This window comes from Lacerta agilis, chromosome 4, assembly GCF_009819535.1.
Source record: "Lacerta agilis isolate rLacAgi1 chromosome 4, rLacAgi1.pri, whole genome shotgun sequence".
NCBI lineage: Eukaryota > Metazoa > Chordata > Lepidosauria > Squamata > Lacertidae > Lacerta > Lacerta agilis.
This window is the reverse complement of record NC_046315.1, coordinates 30460110-30481837: the sequence shown is the minus strand read 5'-3', so window position 1 is coordinate 30481837 and position 21728 is coordinate 30460110. Positions and strand designations below refer to the sequence as shown.

Below are 21728 nucleotides of genomic sequence, written 5' to 3'. Positions count from 1 at the left end.
AACTGAGAGAGCCTCAAATGTGCCTAGGGACAGAAGGAGTTGCGAGGGCAAAGCAGCTCTAATATCAAAACCTCACATTTTTAAAGGACAGAAAGCTTTCTGACTATGAGGCATCTTAATTTGCTTTCCACAAAGTGAACTAGAACCCCTCACAGAATATCTGAATTTCCAATAACTGTTCCCAGCAGTGCTATCTGTACTGCTGCCTATAGGTTATTCTTACATCCCTTTCAGGCACTCTTTCCTTCATTCTAATTGAATGTTCAATTTGCAAGGAATAATAGTTTGTGGATTCAACACCTCCCTACCACATCATCAGCGGATTTGCTGGCTGTGTGGTTAATTCAGTAGGGAGAAAGAGTCAGTGAGACAGTGGTTGTCCCTGTATATTGCTTGTTCTTGTGGATACACACTCATAATACAGGAGTTTGAGATAGCACAAGGAAGAGATTTCATGCTTGTGTGTCAGCAAATGGAATTGATACTGTACGTTCACATATAGGTGCTTACCACAGGGAAGCAGGCAAAGATGGGAAAAGGATGTAGTTGGAAAAATAGAAGCGCTGGCCTATATCAGCTTTGACTGCTACACTTTGATATTTTAGCAGGAGTTCAATAGAACAATTCCTCTTGGAGAATAAATAAGGATGGAATTCAGAGTCTCCACAAGCATTGCAGCTTGCCAGGCGGAATGATCCCCCCTCTCTTCACCTAACCCCTGAAGCTAATCTCAGGAGGGACACTGGAGGAGGGGAAAGCCCTGTGATGCAAACAAGAGATCTTTGTGCAGGGCATTCATTGATGGGGCTTGTTAGGTGGAACTTCCCCAAATAGATTCTATCACACTGGACAGAGAAGTCTGTTTGCTAGAATGTCTATAGATTCTCTCAACCAGAGAATGGTGCGTGTGAACTCCTTTCCCCCCCTGTCTTCTGGCCTGAAATGTCATGTTCGGAAGTCTGGCAGAATTTCAGCCACTCTCTTCCTTAGCTGTTTTATTCTCTCTTCCTTCTCCCTTTCCTCTTTCATCAAAGATGGGAATTGCCTCCAGGCTCTGAACGCAGTCTGCATTATCCTCCTACATAAAAAAATTGTGAAGGAGAGAAAAAAATCCAAGGTAACAGAATTAAAAAGAGACATGCTCGTTCAATGAAACACACTGTATGGAACAAATTCCTCTCCTTTTTGACAATTTATTCTCACATTATTTACAAAAATCAAGAATATAACCAGTTTAAAACATTTTGGTAAACTTCCACTCATCGCCCCATTTGCACAAGGAATTCTTGCACAACAGAACTTCTTGCTGCATACCCCCAAATCTGTTCTTGGGATTCCCCCAACTTTCTGCAGTAGATTTGGGAGAGTGTGCAGGGAGGGAAAGGTTTGTTATATAAGCAGAAGTCCTTGCACTAATGGGTTGGCTTAGTTTGATACATCCCATGGATTATTCTGGTAGAATATGGGTCCAGGAATAGGGTCTTTGTTGTTCACCCCAACAGAATAGGCAGAGAGAAGGTATTGCAGGCCTTTTTCAAGGCCCCATGCCCTCAGAGGCAATCTGACATAGGCCACATACCTGGAGTAGCTAGAGCCAGAGCTGGTGATGACTGAAATCAGAAACAATAAACACCGACCTGCTTCAATTTTCACAGTGGCTACTTCAGATTAGAATTTCCAATCCTATGCAGGTTTACGCAGAAAGAAGCTGCACTGGGTTTGATGGGGTTACTCTCAAGGGAAATACACAAATGATTTTTTTGCACAATATATAACTCCTGTATAGGCCAGTATAGCTATTGTTCTAAAAAGCAAGTGAAATCCCTTTCTGACTTTAGTGTGCTATGCATACACACATATATAAAAGCATACCATAGGAATATATACAAACGCTGGAAAGAAGGGTACTGATGGTTTAATACTGGTGCAGCTATTTTCCTCCACCAGGCCCTACAACACTTAATAAATGCTTTTGCATAAGTGTACTGAGAATATTATCAGAGCTATTTTTCCATAGGAACTGAGTGCTGGGGAAGGAAATTCCATTATCTTACTGCACTTTTCTGTTGGGAGGAAAGGCTGAAGAGTTGTTTTATTTTGTTTTGTTTTGTTTTGAAATGGACAGGTAAGTGCAATAGTTATTCATCCAAAGCCATCAAGTCGTTTGCCAACAGGGAAGCAAACCTCACCCCCTCCACCACCTTACTGCTGTGGGGATCTGTGCCAGCAAGAGGAACAGCTGCCTGTGCACAGAACAGAACTAATGAGAACTGGGGATAATGCCAACACAGCACAACTTGGCTGGAACATCATCAGCTGTAGAGGATGGTCACGTAAACTACATAGTTCACAGTAAGTTGATGATTCTAGCCATGCTCCTCCCTTTTCAAAGGGTGGAACTACACCTTGTAACAGTATTTCTCCTATAAATTTGCTGCTTTCTCAGTCTCTTGCCTTTTGCTCTGGCTCTAATTTTCCATTTAAGTATTCCCCCCCCCCCTCCAAAAAAACAACAAGCGAACTCAAGAGTCTGGTTCCTCGCTAGCTGCACTCGCATATTTTGGTCTTTGCTTTGTTCTCTCTCCTTTCAGGCCCCTGGCTGGTAAGAATCAATCATATTTTTCCCTTTTGTATAATTAAGTAGCATACTAATGACAGCATTGACGGCAGCCTCACTGAGTGTTCATCTTTTTTTGGAGGGTGCATTCATTGTGTAGACAAATTTATGAGAGTCTTACTCTCAGGTAATAATAATTTACTACTACAACAAATTATTATTATTAATAACAATTTTTGTTGCAATTTATTTATTTAATGAAGAGAGATTCAGTGCACCCATTTTCAAAGAAGGTGAAATAACACACATATATAGAGAAAGTGTCCAGGCCTGGTGGACTCATTCTCTAGACACCACTAGTTTCTGGGGCTCTCACCATCTCTAAATGCTGCAACTACAAAATATGAGAATCAAGAACCACTTTGCAATCGTTGCAACAAACAAAATGATGACAATATATGAAGGGAAAAGGGCAAATAGCAATTGGAGTAAATGCAGCTCAAGTGAAACATATAATCTATTTATATAGTCACCTGTCACGATATTGATCTGCAGTCTTCTGTTTTCTCCAGAAAATACTCTTTTCCTCATTGAGTACATCAAACCAAGCCCAGAGGACCTTCTTCTTAAGTGAAGTTTCATGGAGCTTTTTTGCACTCTCTTCCAAAGTAGATACATAATGCTTGTACTATACAACAAACCCAAGGAAATAGATTTCAGTATTGATATGTTTTATACAGGCACACAGCAACACACATGGGCAGGAAAAGCAAAGGAATGGGAGTGAGACAAGAGTTTTGAGTGGTTTGTGTGCAGGAAAATAAGAAAAGAAACTAACATTTCAAGGATAACAATAGCATAATGCTTTGTTCATGGTCTGGGCTTCCTCTTTTCCACTATTTCATACAGGCACTATTGAATGTGCAATTCAGTGTTGTGAGGATCTCTGTTTCCATTTCTTTTAAAGAAAAAGGGTACTGTCCTTTTCCCTGCCAAGTGTGTTGGAGGGGCAAAAATTGTGGCTCCAAACAGAGACCTGCACATTAGGAGTAGGAGAGCCATGTAGTTTTGTTCCAATGCAACTCCCAGGTACAATACAAGCACAGAGCAATGAGAGCAGGTAAAGAGACTTGGTCTTTCCCAGCATCCTATATCCCACAGCGGCGAACCAGGTGCCTCTGGAAAGCTCACAAGCAGATGAGGACAATAATCACCTTATCCCACTTTTGTTCCCCAGTAACTGTTATTTAGACAGGCTTGCTGCCTCTGATCCTGGAGGAAACATATAACCAGCATTACCAGCAGACATCAATAAGCCTCATTCTTCATGAATCCTCTTTTAAAGGTAATAGCAAAGTCCCTAGTTTATAACATTTCCATAGTAAGTAACATTTTCTCTTGCTCACCTTTATCCAGATCCTGAAGGACCTTCTGAGCAGCAGACGGGAATAAAGTCCTTCAGCCTGAGCTACTTTCCCAGCAAGTATCTCTTGCATATGATGAAGCCAGGCAAGCAGACACTTCCTTTGCAATCTAAAGCAATGATGCCTTTGTGCCACCTGAGCGCAAAGACAGAGGGAAATAAAGAGAACTAGTTACTCCGATGATTACCAAGGGGCTACAGGTCCGCTGCAACATTACTCTGGCTTACTGCTAGAAGTCCCCACCATCTGTAACCTACATTTGTATTATTTCCACTCATGCTTTTCTGTTCCACTATAACTTTTCCAGAGCAAGCAACTGATCCTCTCCTTCGTTTCACTTTTACCTTGTAGTTCATCAGTATGATTACGTTTTATTCACTACTTATAGCACGAGTGCTTATAACATGAGTAATACTTACAACATGATCTGGACTGGATTGAACAGATCCTCCTGACCATGTGTGAATGCACATGGCCATTATTTAATTATTAGCTGCAGCAGAAGTGGATTTCCTGCACAAGCAACGGGGCTTGGACTCAATGACCTTTGATCATCTCATCTACTTAAGAGAGTAAACCCCACTGAATTCAATAGGACTTATTCCTACAAAGACGTGATTAGAATTGTGCTGTAAACCCCGAGAGCTCAGCACAAACAGCATTAAAACCAAAGCCTAATAAAGCAGTAAGCAAAATACCTACTTAAGACATTAAAATGTAATACTGGATCGACATCATTCCACATGCAGCTGATAAAAGCCAGCTTGAAACAAAAAACCTGCAATTTTACAGATTCCACTTGATAAATTTGTGTGAGAAACCATCTCCCATTAATCAGTGCACATGCTATGAGGGAAGTCACCTATAACATTATTTTTATGCGGCTCTTCCTGCAGTCTTCTCCTTCCCTTTAACGCTCCACCCCAAGCTGTTCCTTTCATCTCTCAATTGAAATCCACTGATGCTGGATGATTTCCCACCACCTGCACACCTAGGACCCACTTTAGTTGTGACTACAATTTGTTTTAAACTGTTTTTAATGCTGTATTTTATATTGCTGCAACCTGCCCTCTTCTGGTGAACAGTGGGTATAAATCGTAACAACAACAAGGTGCATGAAAAAGTCAGAAGAGGTACCAGGCTGAGCTCCTGCTAAGTCAAACTAAACTAGAACTACTTCAGAGACTTTGGCTTGATGGCACGCATTTTGACTCTTTGACGGCAGGCAGAAGACTGGCTAAAGATTAACCCTCAAGACATGGAGCCAACCTTCCTTTCTAGATGCCCATTTTTACTCCAGTGCTTACCAGCATATTTCCTCGAGTTTGCTGTATTAGTCTTTTCCAGGGCTCCAGTCCCTGCTTCTTCAGCAGGAACCTATCATAATGTTTCTTCGCTTTTGAGAAGAGCTGCTGCTCCCGCTCCAGCCTCCTCTGTTTTTCCAATTCTTTCTGCGATTAAGGATACATAGGAGATCAATTCTTGGAGTAAGAATACCTTGTCAAAAATGTCCACTACTTTTAATTTGGGCTTGCAACTAATTATTAGCATAATAATGGAGTTGCTGCTAGGAGGCTTCCAGACACAATCTTTTTGCTGGGCACACAGCACAGAATCATTAAAGTGCTCAATTGATGTTGCCCCAGAAATCATCCTCATTATAATCCTTTCCCAATACTAAGAGCACTTACCTGTAAGTTACCAGTGAACAGCAATTCTCACCACGACAGGTGCAATTATTGCATATTTTTATGCAGGGATGGAAACCATTTTGAATGGACCACCAGTTTTTCATCTTTTTTGTGAGACTGGGCTCACACCCTAATCCACGCTTGAACTCTTAGCTGGTGTCAGGGGTTGGCATTATTTAACACTTGTCAAAGCCCAAACTCCAGCAGGTGGACCATTTGCACCCTTGAAGGCCCTGATTCTGCAGCTTTTCCCTCTTCCTCATGGTTTCCTTGCCCTCTCGAAGCACAAGTACAGGAACAAAATCATGAAGAAGAAGCAGAATCCACCTCCACTTGCCTTGTCCTCTCCTTGTCCTGGGCAGTGGTGTGGATTGGGCCCAGAGGAAAAGGGTAAATGAATGGGAAATGGTGAAGGGCCCACTCAGAGAGGTATCTTTCACAAGGCCTCCCCAAAAACCTGGAGCTGGCACTGCTTGAGCCCTAACCTACTGCCTGGCATCCTTGAAGCAAGATTATACCAACCACCACCAGCAACACAATGCTAGCCCTTCTACAGGGGGTCATGGTTATCACTTCAAACAGTGATCAACAGTACAGCTCCCCCCACCACCACCTCTGAACAGCCCTTTACATTTACAGGCTGCCTTCTCCCACTTATTCCAAAGTGACACCAAACAAGTGCCGGAACTAGGAGAAGCAAGCGCAATATTCTGCTCACCACTTTCTGCAGTCTCCGCTGCTCTTGCCTCTTCTGCAACTGAGCCTCCTTCTTTGCTGCTTCTTGCCTCTGACGTTCTTCTTCCTCGGCTTGCATCCGGGCCTTAAAATGGATAGAACGGAACACTAGTTCACTTACCATGAATGGGCCCTTCTGGGCTGGCATAATGAGACACCCACTTGATGGGCTGTCCCAATCCACCCAGGCAGGGACCATATGACTTTAAGCTTTAATTAATACAGGCTTCCTCAAACTCGGCCCTCCAGATGTTTTTGGCCTATGACTCCCATGATCCCTAGCTAGCAGGACCAGTGGTCAGGGATGATGGGAATTTTAGTCTCAAAACATCTGGAGGGCCAAGTTTGAGGAAGCCTGCTTTAATATGTCATCTTCCCTCTGGCTTCCCCTCCAGTTTTTCCATCTGTGAGAATGCTCCCATTAAGTCATTAAGTAAGAAGTATGGACAGAAAATTAAAGATTTATAAGAACACCAAGAAACACCCACACTACTAAGTGCAATCTGTTCCCAATGGAATGAGAAAATGAGAGGAGGCCTTGCACTGGACATCTCATTATGCCAGCGCAGACGGCCAATCACCTGACACAATTAGCCAGACTCTAAAATGGTGCTTGAGTTTTGAGCGACTAGATTGAACCATGCTGGGTCATAAAGGAGCGACCCCTAAGAGAGGAGCTGCTCTTTAGAGGCAGAAGAAATTAAGGCCTGCAAAGCAAGTAGGGGTGATCTCGCGCTGAACCCTAGGCCAACAGTGTAAGGGAGGAGCATAAGTAGACCCTGTTGCAAGGGAGAGTTCTGCTTCCTGGGTCTGGAGCCTTGAGAAGAAGCTGAACCTCTTGAGTGAGGGCACTTAGCAGCCTTTTTAGTCTTTTTCTAGTCTTCTGTGGTACAGAAAAAGAAGAGGACAATTGCCTAGAACACCTTTTGTGCCTAAGATACTTTCTGAATTTTATTCCATTGAAGTAATAACCAGCAACAAACAAAAGCCCCAAATAATTTATTTTGGAAAAATGAGAGGCATCTTCAGAGATGTTGGGAACCTGTGCTATTAGAGCTGGCAGGCTTTGACTGAACAACAGAAACAGAGATCACTTAAATTACTGGGCCATTAGAGGACCTCTGGTAAATAGCTGACATTGCAATCCATGCCTTTTAGAGAAAGTGGCCTCTGCTCCATGAGTGGAAAATCATGTTTTGGTGCTGGTACGAGAATTGGTTGTTTTATACCCTCCTAGGTGGTGGGACAACGGCTAAGGCGGGGAGCAGCGGAACTTGCCTCTTTTGTCTGTTGAGTGACTTTCCTTCCAGTTGTGAAGAGCGGCTCTACAACTCATGGCAGGAAGCCGCTAAGTCTACCTGAAGAATCGCTCTTGGTACAGAGGAGCCACAGGAGGCAGCTTTGTGGCAGGCAGCATTTAAGTGCTGGAATGCTGAGCAGAGGCTTTGTTGGAAGGGTTCTAAGCAGCAATTCAGCTTGAAGCAGTTCTCTCAAAATGAGAGGCTCCCTCCCCACTCCACTTGCAGGCACCACAGCAGCAGAAAGAATGAAGTTGAGAGGAGTGGTGGTGGAGGGAGGTAAGGAATTTTTTCCTTTTATTTTTGAGAAGTAAGCTACACAGCTTAAAAAGGGAACACTGAGGGAAACTAATGAAGTGCAAGGCAGAAGTAGGGGAGAGCGGGGCTACACAAATCGAGGGAAACTAGGAGGAAATGTGATATATTAAGTCACATGATCCCTGCCTAGGGAAATGGGGACATACAACCCATCAAGCAGATCAAAATAAAATAATAAATTCATTCCAGTAGCACCTTAGAGACCAACTAAGTTTGTTCTTGGTATGAGCTTTCATGTGCATGCACAGATGTCTCACATGCTGGTCTGAGGAGAATAAAGTAATCTGAATATATCTTATTTAGAACTCACCCATCCCCACCTCTCCCAGGAAGGGCAGACTCCTCCCCACCCCAGCAGGAAGAGGCTGCACCTGACTGTCAGGAGCAATACAATTTGCATGGGAGGAAAGCATATGGGGATGACTTTCCTTGTGTGCCTTCCTTTTCATTCACAACTCATCAAAAGCCCCCCTAGCACAATATTTGATATTGAGGGGCTGTGTGTGTGTAAGTGTAAAGAACCTGTCACCATCATATGGGCCCTGTGGAAAGCCTTGAGGACCAGGAATTGGTCACTTTGCTATATGCAGTCAATGCCCTGGGGCTATTAAGTTATGATACACACAGGAACAGGATAGGATAAATTATGTATGATAAATTCCTTGCATCAGACTGGTGCATGCTTCGGTTTCTCAGAGTAATGGCTGGACAGCAGTCTCAACAGTTGTTAGCCACAACAACTAGATGTTCAGAGATTGGATATTTCTAAGATGTTAGGGACAAAGAAGAGGACAGAGTGATCACTATCCTGTTTCTCAGAGGCATCTGGTTGATCACTTTTGGAGACAGAATATAGAACTAAATAAACTAGATGGACTTTCATCAGACCCAGCAAGTCAGTTCTTATATTGCTATGGAGCATATCAATTTCAGTCTTTGTGTGCTTTAAATTCACTTGATTTTCATTTTTAATTAACAAATTGGACTTGGCCTTTTGATTTAGCAGCATGTTGGTTAAAAAACCAACCAACCAACCAACCAACCAACCAACCAACCAACTAACCTGTATTGATGGTGCGCCCTTGTTTTAAGCCAGCATTCAACTTACTTACCAACTTCTCCTCTTCTCGTTTTTTCTTTGCTTCTTCCAGTTCCCTTCTCCTTTCTGCACGCTGAATTGCCCTTTCCTCCATGGCTAAAGAATTGCGCAATAAGGAATACAACAATTAGAACAAGTGAAGCACAGCGACATAAAGAACGCAGAGTTCCATTTACAAAATTGTGTCTGATTTGACCTGGTAATATCAAAGGAAGGAAAGTGAGAACTGCCATGTTGTTTCATCTAGCTCTAATCTGTCATCAGAGGCAACCTGTAAAATTAGCCATTAAGTTTTAAGAAGTTCCCTACAAAATAAATCCAACAAATATTTTTATTTTAAAGAACAGAAGGAATAGTAAGAAGTGGTTTATATGTATACACCCTCCTCTATATATTTCCTATAATTTATATGTTGTATGACAAATTTCACTATGTATTATGTATGTGTACACTCAATTCTATTTAAATTTATTTATTTTTCCTAAAAAAGCAAAAATAAATGGCCGTAGCTCACCATGTGGCTCTGGCTTTGAAGAATTTGTCTCCCTCTTCTACATTTTCCCTTTCCTACTCCTTGTATGCCTTCTGTTTTCAGTTTCCACATCCGATGGGCAGAGCCTGTCTCCCCCCCCCCTTTTTTTACTGATGTGAACCACTTTCAGAATGAGTTATTGTAAAAAATAGTAGTAAATGAAGAAAAACACCTGAAGTTGAGGGTTCAAAGCCATGTGTCGTATGCTGCTCAAAGCCAAGTGTCATATGCTGAAAACAAAATGTCTTCAGTAAACGTGTTCCATATGTGTGTTGAACAATCAGCAAGCCTAGTTCAATGGCTGTGAACAAGCTCCAGGAAGTTAGTTAACCCTTGCTTCCCATTACATGCATACTGGGAACTAGTGAATGCCTTCTGAAGAAGCCAGGACTTGTAAGCTAACTTCAAATATGGCTTCACATTCTGGCTTCTTTGGAACCAAAGTTACCAATTGCACATAACAATTGGTTAACTGTGGCTTCCAAGTTCTGTTTCTCCACAGTGAGGACTGAAGGAACAGTATGCATGTGGACAGAACTAAATTTGATCGTGTGAATATGACGCTTGTGACTCATCATGTCTGGGTTCAAACTAGTGCTGGGTTGTGTTAAGTTATGATCAAGGGCCCCGAGACCCCTGAAATGGTGGTGTTTAAATGGTGCTATTTTCTCCATAACTACAGGTCTCATCTTTTACTACACTTTCCCCTAAGTATCCAAGGAAAAGGCTCCATCAAGTGCAGAAGGAGAATCTACATCAAGAATATACCTTTGAGTAAGGGATGTGGTGTGGACAGCACTTTCAGGCTCCTCTTGCTTTGGATAGCTGGCTGGTAATTTTCTAATCTGAAAGAAAGTGAAAAATGAATGGACATGACCAATTTAAATGAGCCTAAATGACCTGAGTAAAACTTAGCTGAGGATCACCCAATGGATCAATGGGCTGAATGACAGGACTCAATACCATATTTTTCCTGCCTTTGTACAGCAGTGGCATTATTTCATGCAGCAAACCTAGGAACAAGCTTTGGTTACAGCTTGTGATTTTTCTAGAGTGAGGCAAACCATACGGCCAGGGTTCAGATGACATCTTAAGCCAAACCATAGCTTGGCTCATAGCAAAACAGCAGGAGATGAGGAGGAGTAAAGCAGCCATGATCTCCTGTCTGGAAACCAGTGTTCATGCTAAATAGTAACTTGGCTTACTGTTATGTGTGAACCAGCTCACTACGTAGAACAAGAAAGAACGATAAGTAGTCTTAAATGGGGAGACACCCCCCCCCTTCTCACTCTGTAATGCAAAACAGAACAATAAATGTGGGCTTTGATAATGTATGCCTCTTCATAATTTGTAAAGTACTCAGAGATCTTTCAAAGGAGTCTGCTATTTACAGCATTATAATCCTATATTAAAGCTATTATTAGGGGGAGGAATCAATTAACACTACTCAAATAATAACAAAGGAAGAGAGAAGGATCAACCTGCATCATATTTGGCCATTTCACTCCCTAATGAGCTATCAGATATGTTTAGAAACACCATGGTATTGTCTCAAAGCCTGCTGTCCCAACAGGACATTGTGTAGCCATCAGATAATTGGATCTTTGTACTCTTAGCTCTGTACTGTACCTTAAAGACTCTGTATTCTTGTAATTTAATTGGCTCTCTCTCAACTGCTTTCCTTCTCTAGTTTTTGGTGCCTGGTTGTTAAGTGCCTTGGTAACTGCTGTGGCTTGTTCAGCTTCCTCCCTGGCCTTCTTTAGTCTCTCATTTTCCTGAAGTCTAAGGATTAGTTCTTGCTGCTCTTGGAGCTGTCGTTTCTGCTCTTCAATCAGCTGCTGCTGGAAGGCATGGCGGTGCTCCAGGGGACCCCTTAAGACAGAGGACATTTTTTGTTTGGGTGGTTCAAGATGCTGCAAGGAACTTCTTGCTTGGTTACCAAACACTGCTCGATCCTGAGCATTCAAAGCAGCATGCTTCAGGGTGACTTGCCATGCCCATTTTGGCTGCTTTGGAGGATGAATATCACATTTTTGACTTGTCTCTGGAGAGCAGGAGTTTGCTCTTTCTACATTTGCTATTCTGGGATCATCCTGTAAACAGGGTATTGTAGCCACCTGGAAAGGGAGGATAAAGCCTATGTTAATTATAAAAATTAAGGTCTCAGTTCTCATTGAACAAACATTTTTATATGTTATATGAAACATCTGAGTTCTGAAGCTACACCAGAAATTCTGCACCATAGGGGGCATGGCTGTTAACTTTTCCCTTTTCTTGTGAGGAATCCTATTCAGAATAAGGGAATTTCCCTTTAAAAAAGGGGGAAGTTGACAGCTATGCAGGGGGTGTGCATTACTTCCATAGGACGGAGGTTCCACACTATGGGACTGATGATGAGGTATGTGTTTGTGAAAGAAAAAGCACAATGCAAAACCAGTTTACCTCTGTAGGACTCACAGGTCGATCCCAAGCTTCTTTTGACTCATGAGTTCTCTTGGCATCCTGGGAGCCGTCTGTAGCATGTTTCCCCAGTGCCACTTCCTCTAACAGCTTTGCCATTTTCCTCCTTGTATCCTCTTTTTTCAATTGTAGTTCTCTCTTTTCCACCTCTGTTCGGCTCCAGCAATGCCATTCAGCAAAATAACGGCGCAAAATGCACTTCCGATTAAACTCTATAGCCAACTGTTCCCCCCTAAAAATAAATGTTCATTAAAATCAATTGCAAATTCCTCAGATTTGGAGTATGTGTGTCTACCCCACCCTATTTTAGAATTTTACTGCCATTTTACTGTCTCCAACATTCACCCTCTTGTTGGTTGTTTTGTTTTTAAAGAGATCATTATTTTACCATTTTGGTTCAGGCACAAAAATGTATATGGCTGGAACTGGTCCCTAAAACAGCAGCAGATATTTTCCTCATACTATCAACATCCTGGGGGGGGGAGGGGAAGTGTTAAATGCTGCTACCTGTTCTGCTTGCGAAGATGGATCTCCAGTTTTTTAGTCTCCTGCTCTAACTTCTGAGACCATGTGTAATCTCTCCAGGCTCGCAAGGTCTTCAGCTGGCACTTCCAGTCAGCAAGGGCCCTTGCTTTTCCCATCTTAATCCTGAGATCCAGAATAAGCTTGTACCAGGCAGAGAAATACTTCCGTAGGCACTGCATTGGGGACGGTTATGAAATCAAGTAACTATACGATAGCTTTCCTCTTTCAACAAACCTTCTAAGTGGAGATCTTTATCGCAGTTGGTATCAGTACTGGATCTGAAATCGTTTTTATAGAATCAGAGAATTGTAGAATTAGAAGAGACCCTGAGGGTCATCTTAGTCTGCACCTTTGAAATGCAGGAATCTCAACTAAATCATACAATTTTGTTATATGTTTCAATTGCATTGCAAAAATTTATTTGAGGTGCTTCATGGGAAGTTAATGACAAATGAAGTAATAATGTTCCATCATATCTACTGTTCAGATCCTATCATCTCCTATTTTCTTTATATTTTTAGTCTTCAGAGTTTTGCTGACAACAGAAGGCTGATTAACAGGAAAACAAACTTCTCTTTTCACACTTTGCCTTCAGAATTGACTTTCCCTTTTACCTTTTCTAGAATACCTCTCTGTGTTGCAGAACCAAAGGATTCTTATTTTCTCTCCCAAATTCACTTGTTATAAGTTCTCCCTTATTTAAAAAAAAAACCAAATTGAAAGATCTTTAGAATTTTTTAGAACAAATCTACTGCCTACCTCTTCAACTTCCAGTAATATTACATGTGTTTTTCTCAAGTATCACAATTCCACATATCACTTATACTGTTCTATGGGAAATTGCATTTAACTGCATTTAATTTTTTTAAAAATAATGCTTATGGGGCTGGCTGCTTGGCTCAGTAATATATATGCTGTTTTCTTCTTGATTACAATCTAAAAACACAACAATGGACAGCTACCATGGACATTTTTTGGAAAGGCTCAGTTTTTACTAAATAAATTGCAGCAGCCTCATAAGGCACACAGCTAGGAGTCACTAACTGGTGTGCACTGGCCTTCAAGAAAGTCAAAGTAGAACAAGTACTATTCCCAAATAGCAATTTACAGTACAATCCTGTGCATCTGTATTAAGTCTTATTATATTTCAATAAGATTTACTCTCTAATAAGTGAGTTTAAGATTGCAGCCTTGGTCTGTTGTTATGCATTCTCCCCTATTTGCTGTTCTAGCCTTCTCTTTAAGTGCACAAACAAATGATACAGCCATGCACTGCCATTTTCAACACCAAACCTCAACAGTGCAGTAGCAGCCGCAAGAAAGGTTCACTCAGTCTTCCTGCATGAAAGGGGAAATGAAGGTGTAAAGGAGATTCAAAACCATCTGTGCACTCAGCCAATGTGACACTGTGTTCTATTTCCAGGTATAAACTAAACGGCTGGGTAGTTTTCACGGCAAATCTCAGCTCCTGCCACTCAACTGCTCACTATGATTAATAGTCTTGCTATCCTCACATCTTGTAAAAATATATATATTGGGATCTCAATCTTCAGTTGATCTAGGTCAGCCTGAAATGGGGAGTTGGTTTCTTGGTTTACAGAGAGCTGACCCATGACTATCACTGAGACACATCTGGCTCAAAGTGCTGAAAACAGATAACGAATGATCTCACCTTCTGATTTGCAATGTCAATTTTGCTCAGCAACTCCTGCGTCCCAGTTTGTTTCTCTTTCCTTTGTCCTTCTATCTCACAATCCAGACGGACTGGCACAGGAGGCATGCTGACTTCTACCAGCCTCTTAATTTTTTTTAAATCATGCCTCTTTCTTTCCCTGAAAATAAAGCAATCTGTGAGAGGCCAGAGGCAAATAGTAGAGAATAAGAGGACTGTGATGGTCATCTCATGTCACTGTCAGCCAGTTCTCATATCCTTACTTTTCTGTTACTCGACTCCGTTTGTGAGCCCATTATCAAGATTCATTACGTAACTGCTACATTTCTCTCTCTATCCTATGCCTGTATTAGTTGCAAATCTCAAAGGAATATAGTTCTGCTGCCTGCAGTTAGGAAAGTTTTATGTAAGTATAAAAGGAAATCTGTGTCAGTAAAAAGTATACTGCATAAAATCAGTATTGTACATGCCACTTAGTGATAGAAATCATAGCAATATAAGGTTCTTGTGGCATAAAGGCAGCCAGAAGTTCACAATACATAATCCCATTAGTCATGGGGTAGACATTCAAAAAGATGATGTAAAAAAACTAAGGGACAGATTCAACTAATGAGTCCCTACACAAGGACTTCCACTAGCTCAACAGGAATTCCTGCACCCCCCCGTATGCCCCCCAAATGACTTTAGTGGGGTTCAGGAGAACCCCCAGAACAGCACACAGGGAGCATCATTCCATCTGGCAAGCTAAAAAGATTGTGCTGATGGAACAAATGCCATAGCACTACCATGAATTCTTCCCAAGGATTCCATGGTTACCTAAAGAAGCAAACATCAGAGAATGGCCTTCTTGAGCCACCTACCACTGCAGAAGCCCTTGCGGTTCACAGAAGCAGTTAAGGTGACCAAATATAAAGGACCCTCCATCTACAGGGATTTGAATTTTGCATTTGAAGCATGTTTGAGGCAGCAAATTGGTGTGCATTTGGAATATTTTGCCCTAGCCAACAAGTTCATATAATGAAACCAATCACCAAGAGTGATAATCTTCTTACAACAGCATATGAAAAGATTCAAGTGGCCTTTTGGGGGGACCTAATAGTGTTTGCTCTCTGCTGTAGAAATGCCAAAACGTTTCAGTTGCAGCACTATGCAACTAAGCCCCGTTGAGCATAGTGGGACTTATTTCAGAGTACTTATGAGAGCTGCATGATACCACAAATGGACAATTTCCTTTAATTTAATTTGTACAGTGTAAGTAAAAATAAAAGGGCACACGTGATATTAGGCCAGTTTTTTTAAATTGCAAGCTCAGAAAGGGAGGAAAATCGGCTTTCCAGGTCTAAAAATCTGAAGAAACTTCATGGCTCCAGGAGATGATGAAGCTTCACATAACTTAGGAATGAGTTATTAAAATGTGTGGCTTATATATCGTGCCTTCTTCCTCCCTCAGAACTCTTAAGTTTTATGCATGGGATTCTCAAGAATCTCCCATCCAGATTATGATCATATTTAGACCTACTTCCGCATGTTTGCTCCGTTACACATTATCAGACTGTGCTCTGGTACCTAAAATGCATTTGAATGCCAAGTTCTTGTTTTCCTTAACTTACATTTTTCTGGCTTCTTCCATGAGATGCCTTCTTTCTACCAACTCTTTCCGCAGCTTCACCATCTGTTTCTGAATTTCTTCTTCTTCTCTCCTGGCTTTCAGAACCTTCTTCTTGTTCTCCTCTTGGAGTTGCCTCTGGGCCTCTGACATTGCCATTTTTTTCAGGGCCTTCTTTTGTTTCAGAAGCTCTTGCTCCTTCTGTCTCCTCAGCCGATTTTCTTTTACCTGAAAAACAAAATCAAGACCAAGATCATATTTTGTTGTTTTATACTACAGGACTATGGTATACAAATTGTTGTAGGTGTGTTGTTTTCACGGCAGCTACACCTTTGCCATGACTATTGTGTTTCTCCATGAAATCCTTCCAGAATACACCAAGGTTCAGGAAATCCATTGAGAAATATAACTAGAACCCCACTAATGTATGTTCCCCAGCACTTGACTGCCATCAAGGATGATAACTATGTGGATGACACAAGTGAAGTGCTTGGATATCTCCATGCAATCATTGCTTCTATATTCAAATTCAAATTTATTGTGGCTATAAGCCCATAAAAACATAAAATATGGAATATATGACATAAAGTTACAGCAAACCATAGACCCTGGAGTCATAGGGAAACAAACCACAGCACAAATACAAGTTTTAAAATTGCAACCAGGGAGCAGAAAACAAAAGTATTAGTGGTCGTGTAGTTGGCCACAGCGCCTTTTTTGAGATATGACAGAGTTTAGAAACCTTGCCACCTGCAAGGTTGTATAGGAGTCATTGTCTTGCAGGAGTAAGGCAAGGTGTGACTCAGCTGGTGCACCTGTAAGTTTCTGAGTTATTGGTCTTAGTAATTTTGCCCGAGCCTCACTATGCAGGGAACAAATAAAGATTATATGATGGAGAGATTCCGTCGACTTTTTATCACAATCACAAAAGGCGGAAACTAGGCCCTTGGAAAATCTATGTCTCAGGACGTTAGAAGGAAAAACATTAAACCTCGCTTTGGTGAATTGCTTCTATAACTGGCAAATGTAAATAGAAGTCCTGGATACACTGTTATGCTGGAATTGGCCTCTGTTGTAGTATTCTAAAATACATGGAAACAGACAAAAACATCAGCACTGTTGTTCACCAGTAACTTCAATTATACTACAGCAGTATACATGGCTCAGGAAACAGTTTACTTAACAAAACAATTTAAGAAACACTACACTATTGTTTACAACTGTACCTTACAATAGTAGGTGCCTTAAGGCTGTCTTTTCCAAATAAAAATAGTTTAATGTGTAAAATAAACCCCCTTTTCTTCACCTGTTTATGCCTTAATTCCATGGTAATCCGTGGGTCTTTGGGCTTCCTTTTCTCCTTAAGTTCTTCAGTTCTAAGGTTTCCCAATATACCACTGTCAACAACTTCACTCTGCAGTAGATCCTGCAGAATATCTTGTACTGTTGTATTTTCCATCTCATCTTCCAGATAACCATAAAAATCTAAAATTACCAAGCAAAACAATCCAGAAATGGCACCAAACTTTTTTAAACATACCATTCTTTCATTTCCTGCTAGTGTTGAAATTCAGGTACCCTGGTTAGCAACAAGACATATAATGTTTATAAGTATGCAAAATAGTAGTAGTAGTAAATTTATTACGGCCATTGGCCCATATCTATGCAAAATAAGATATTTGGTATTTATTATCACTTGTTTAAGCTTGAACAAAATAGAAAATTCTTTCCAGTAGCACCTTAGAGACCAACTGAGTTTGTTCTTGGTATGAGCTTTACATATCTGAAGAAGTGTGCATGCACACGAAAGCTCATACCAAGAACAAACTCAGTTGGTCTCTAAGGTGCTACTGGAAAGAATTTTCTATTTTGTTTCGACTATGGCAGACCAACATGGCTACCCACCTGTAACTTGTTTAAGCTTGTTATCAGTGAAGACCCAAACTACTTGATCAATATTAATCAATGAATACAAATCCATCTGAATGTTACATTTGCTTCATGTCATGAACTGAGCCATTTTAATATCAAAGCAGAACGTACTAATGTAGCGGCAAACAACACTACAAACTTTGCATGACATCCTTGGTACTTCAGCTATAAATGTAGATATAAATGCAAGGAAGTTCTATTCATATTGACAATTTCCCATTAAACGGTACTCAGTATTATCACTATACATTTTCTAGATCCAAGTTTAAAATTGAGGGAAGTTCTCACCATCAAATTTTTCATACTTCTGAAAGCCAATAGGGGGCTCCTGGGGAGGAAGAGAATGAGGAGGTGGATTTTCAGCATCATCTTCTTGTTCATCTGCAAGTTCCAACTTCAGTTTTGAATTCATCCATTCATTAAGGAGCTCTTGGGCTACATTGATGAAAGCAGCAGTGGATTTTAATTGGATAAGAAGTGGCAACTAAAGCTAAAATTCTAAAACAAAAGTAGCTTAACACTTCATGCCTGAACATCTGTTTTTGGAAGCAAGCTCCAGTTGTATCTTTTATACTCTCTTCTTAGTTAAGTTGGCCTTAGATTTGTATTCTTTTTTACTGTTGGTATTGTTTACGCTGGATATTTTAGGGAGGGTATAAAATTCAGTAATAAAAATTATACTAATCAGATTGTAATTTTTAATTTGTTACTTTACATCATTTACCTTAAAGCAAAGGTTTTCAACCTTTTCGAGTCCATGGCTCCCTTGACCAACTACATTCTTTCTGTGGCACCCCTGTGAGGCTCAGGAGCCCAGTTATGTCACCCCTTGCCTGCAGAACTGGCAGCCTCTCACCCCTTTTCGAACACCGTCCCTTGTGGAGTGTTCCCTCAGCCTCCTCTCTTCTTCCCTCTCCTTGGGAGTCCTCTGGGCAGCTGCAGCCCCTAGTCTCTGAGCTGCTCCCCCCCTGCCCCAAAGAGAGGCACCTCCTCACACTGACCCACAGGGGCCTGGGAAGAACACCCTGGGCAGCCCCAGAGGCACCATTCATCTGGGGAGTTTGTAGCAAGGGCCGCTGCAACAAATAGCTGTGCAACCCTTTGGGAGGCAGAGATGCAAGAGGGCACCAGTGGAGGGAGGGAAGGAAAATGGGACAGAGGCCAGTGTTGTTCGCGGCACCCCTGACCACCATTCAAGGCACCCCAGGGTGCCACGGCACTGGTTGAAAACCACTGCATTAAAGCTATCATATATGTTAATAATATTTAGTCAAAATGACAAATAACCTGGATTGCCATCCTAACCACACTTATCTGGGAGCAAGTCACATTTAATTCAATAGGAACTACTTCTGAATAGACATGGTTAGGGTTGTGTTGTTAGACATGACTCTTAAATATATTCTGTTGTACTGAAATAAACACAAACACGTCCCTTCCACTACCAATGGCAATATTGGTAGCCAAACCCCAGGAACCTCCAGATATATCTCAGAGTGGAACTCTCAAAATCCATTTGTAATACAGCATGGGCTTTGAGTGCTGCAGAGAGTTTTGCTTCCCACCACCACAAAAAATGTGAAAAGTCCCATGAACATACACTATTCTTCAGGTGTACCTAATGCAAGTCTTCTGGAATGTAGCTAAAGAATATAGATATATTAATCTGGACCAGCATCACATTTATGAAATACCTTCCACATATGCCTCATCATGATCTTGCAGCTGCTCTGTCGTTTCCAAATCCAGCACAGGGCCATGAAGTCCTCGAGAATAAGATTTCTTTTTTAACGAAAATGTCTCAGAAACAGCAAACTCAGATGCTTGTTCCACTCGCTAAGAAAGAGAATTACAGACATATGTATCAGGAACAAATTAAACATTAGTCATGGAGGGAGGGAATGGAGGGCACTTTAGATGTGTAAGGTCCTATGTTTCTTTCCATGGCAACTTGGGTAGCTATTCCAGTCAGAATAGACAATACTGGGGTAGGTAGACTCATTGTCTTACTTCATATAAAGGTCACAATCTCATAAAAAAAAATCTGCAGTGAACTGCAGAGATTTCAGCTACAGTTTACATAACCAGCTCAGACCTGCTTGTGTAACACCTCATTAATCAGTATATTAAATAAATCCAAATACAAAGAGGAGCCACTAACTCCAAAACATGACATACCTTGACACTAAATAAGTACAGTGGTGCCCCGCTAGACGAAAATAATTCGTCCTGCGAAAATTTTCGTCTAGCGGGTTTTTCGTCTAGCGAAGCGGCAATGACAGCCGCGCTCCGCTAAACGAAAAAAAAAGACGAAAATTTTTCGTCTTGCGAAGCAGCCCCATTGACTTTTTCGTCTTGCAGGGCAGCTTCCGCTAGACGAATGCTGTTCGTCTAGTGAATTTTTCGTCTAGCGAGGCATTCGTCTAGCGGGGCACCACTGTACTGGTCTAATTTTATCCAGGATGATTATTCAGAAATTAAGTCCCACTGGGTACAATAGGCATTAAAGGAAAAGGTAAATAGGAAGGTTATGCATCACTTTATTCTCCCTTACCTTAATCCAGTGCTCCACATTGTCAGGATCAAGTTTTGTCTGGGGGAGAAACATTACAATAATTTAGCACTGAGCTAGCTATTAATATTAAAGTAAAACTAAAAGACCTGTCTTTGCAAGCCCCTAGAAAGGTTAAGGTTGAAATCATCCTAAGCACACCTAAAGAGTAAGTTCTACTGAACTCTGAGACTTACTCCCTAGTGACTAGTATTCAGAGGCACAGTGCCGCAGATCCTGGTGGCAGCATTGACTAGTAGTAAGTGATAGCCTTATCCTGCATTAATTTGTGATAGCAGTCCAAATTGGTGGGGACCGACACACCTAGTGTCAACCAATTTGATTGCTTGATTATGTGTTGCATGAATTAATACTTTGTTTTGTCAATCATGGCTCTCCCACCACTTGCCATCACAATTAGTGTAGTGATCAGAGAGTCAGAGTGGGACCGGGGAGACTCAGCCACAAAGCTTGGTCCACTCAATGCTTCTTAGCTTAACCTACCTGGGCTCCCTCAGAAGGTGGTGGATTCTCCTTACTTGGAGGTTTTTAATTAGGTTGGATGGTCATCTGTCATGGATGCTTCAGTTGAGATTCCTGCATTGCAAGGGGTTGCACTAAATCAGGCATCCCCAAACTCAGCCCTCCAGATGTTTGGGGACTACAACTCCCATCACCCCTAGCTAATGGGACCAGTGGTCAGGGATGATGGGAGTTGTACAGTAGTCCCAAGACATCTGGAGGGCCAAGTGTGGGGATGCCTGCACTAGATGAACCTTAAAGGGTCCCTTCCAACTCCATAGTTCTGTGATTCTAAGTGTACTGTGGATGTTGTGAGCTGCTTCGAGCATGGTTTACCATAGAAAAGTGGCATACAAATAGACAATTGTTACGATCCTGGAAGAAGGCACACTGCTACACTGCCCACCTGTAGTCTACGATTCTACCCCACATGGTTGTTGTGGGGAAGATTACATGAGGAGTGGAGGGAACTGTGTTCACCACCTTGAGCTCCTCAGAAGAAAAGGTGGGATATAAATGCAATAAACAGAGACCAGGAGGGAGCGAGAAGAACTCCTCTCTGCCTATTTCCCATCCAACCATAACTTCACGCTGGAACAGTTGCCTGGGTTGGCACAACAACCCTCATCCCTACCTTCTGCCGAGACGCCGGCTGGCTGAAGCGCCGCCAGCGGTACAACTCAGGTCTGTGTCTCATAACCGCCATCGGCGAAGCTAAAGACAGACGTCTTTATTTCTTCCTTTCTTCCTTCCTTCCCCGAAGCACGCTTCCCCCCCCCCCCCGCCGTTTGCTCCGAGGGATGCTG

At 41.7% G+C, this 21728-nt stretch overlaps 1 protein-coding gene across 1 annotated transcript; it reads right to left on the bottom strand.

Annotated features, from left to right (window-relative positions):
- Positions 1-921: 921 nt before the first annotated feature.
- CCDC191 (coiled-coil domain containing 191) lies at positions 922-21664 on the bottom strand. Its single transcript, XM_033146548.1, has 17 exons — positions 21557-21664; positions 20404-20442; positions 19544-19685; positions 18138-18284; positions 17224-17402; positions 15922-16145; positions 14312-14471; positions 12622-12812; positions 12097-12346; positions 11284-11771; positions 10423-10499; positions 9136-9218; positions 6391-6492; positions 5289-5432; positions 3964-4116; positions 3091-3245; positions 922-1078 (listed from the first exon to the last, which is right to left on the bottom strand). The coding sequence occupies exons 1-17, from the start codon at positions 21626-21628 to the stop codon at positions 946-948; spliced, it is 2739 nt and encodes a 912-aa protein (XP_033002439.1). The 5' UTR covers positions 21629-21664; the 3' UTR covers positions 922-945.
- Positions 21665-21728: the final 64 nt, after the last annotated feature.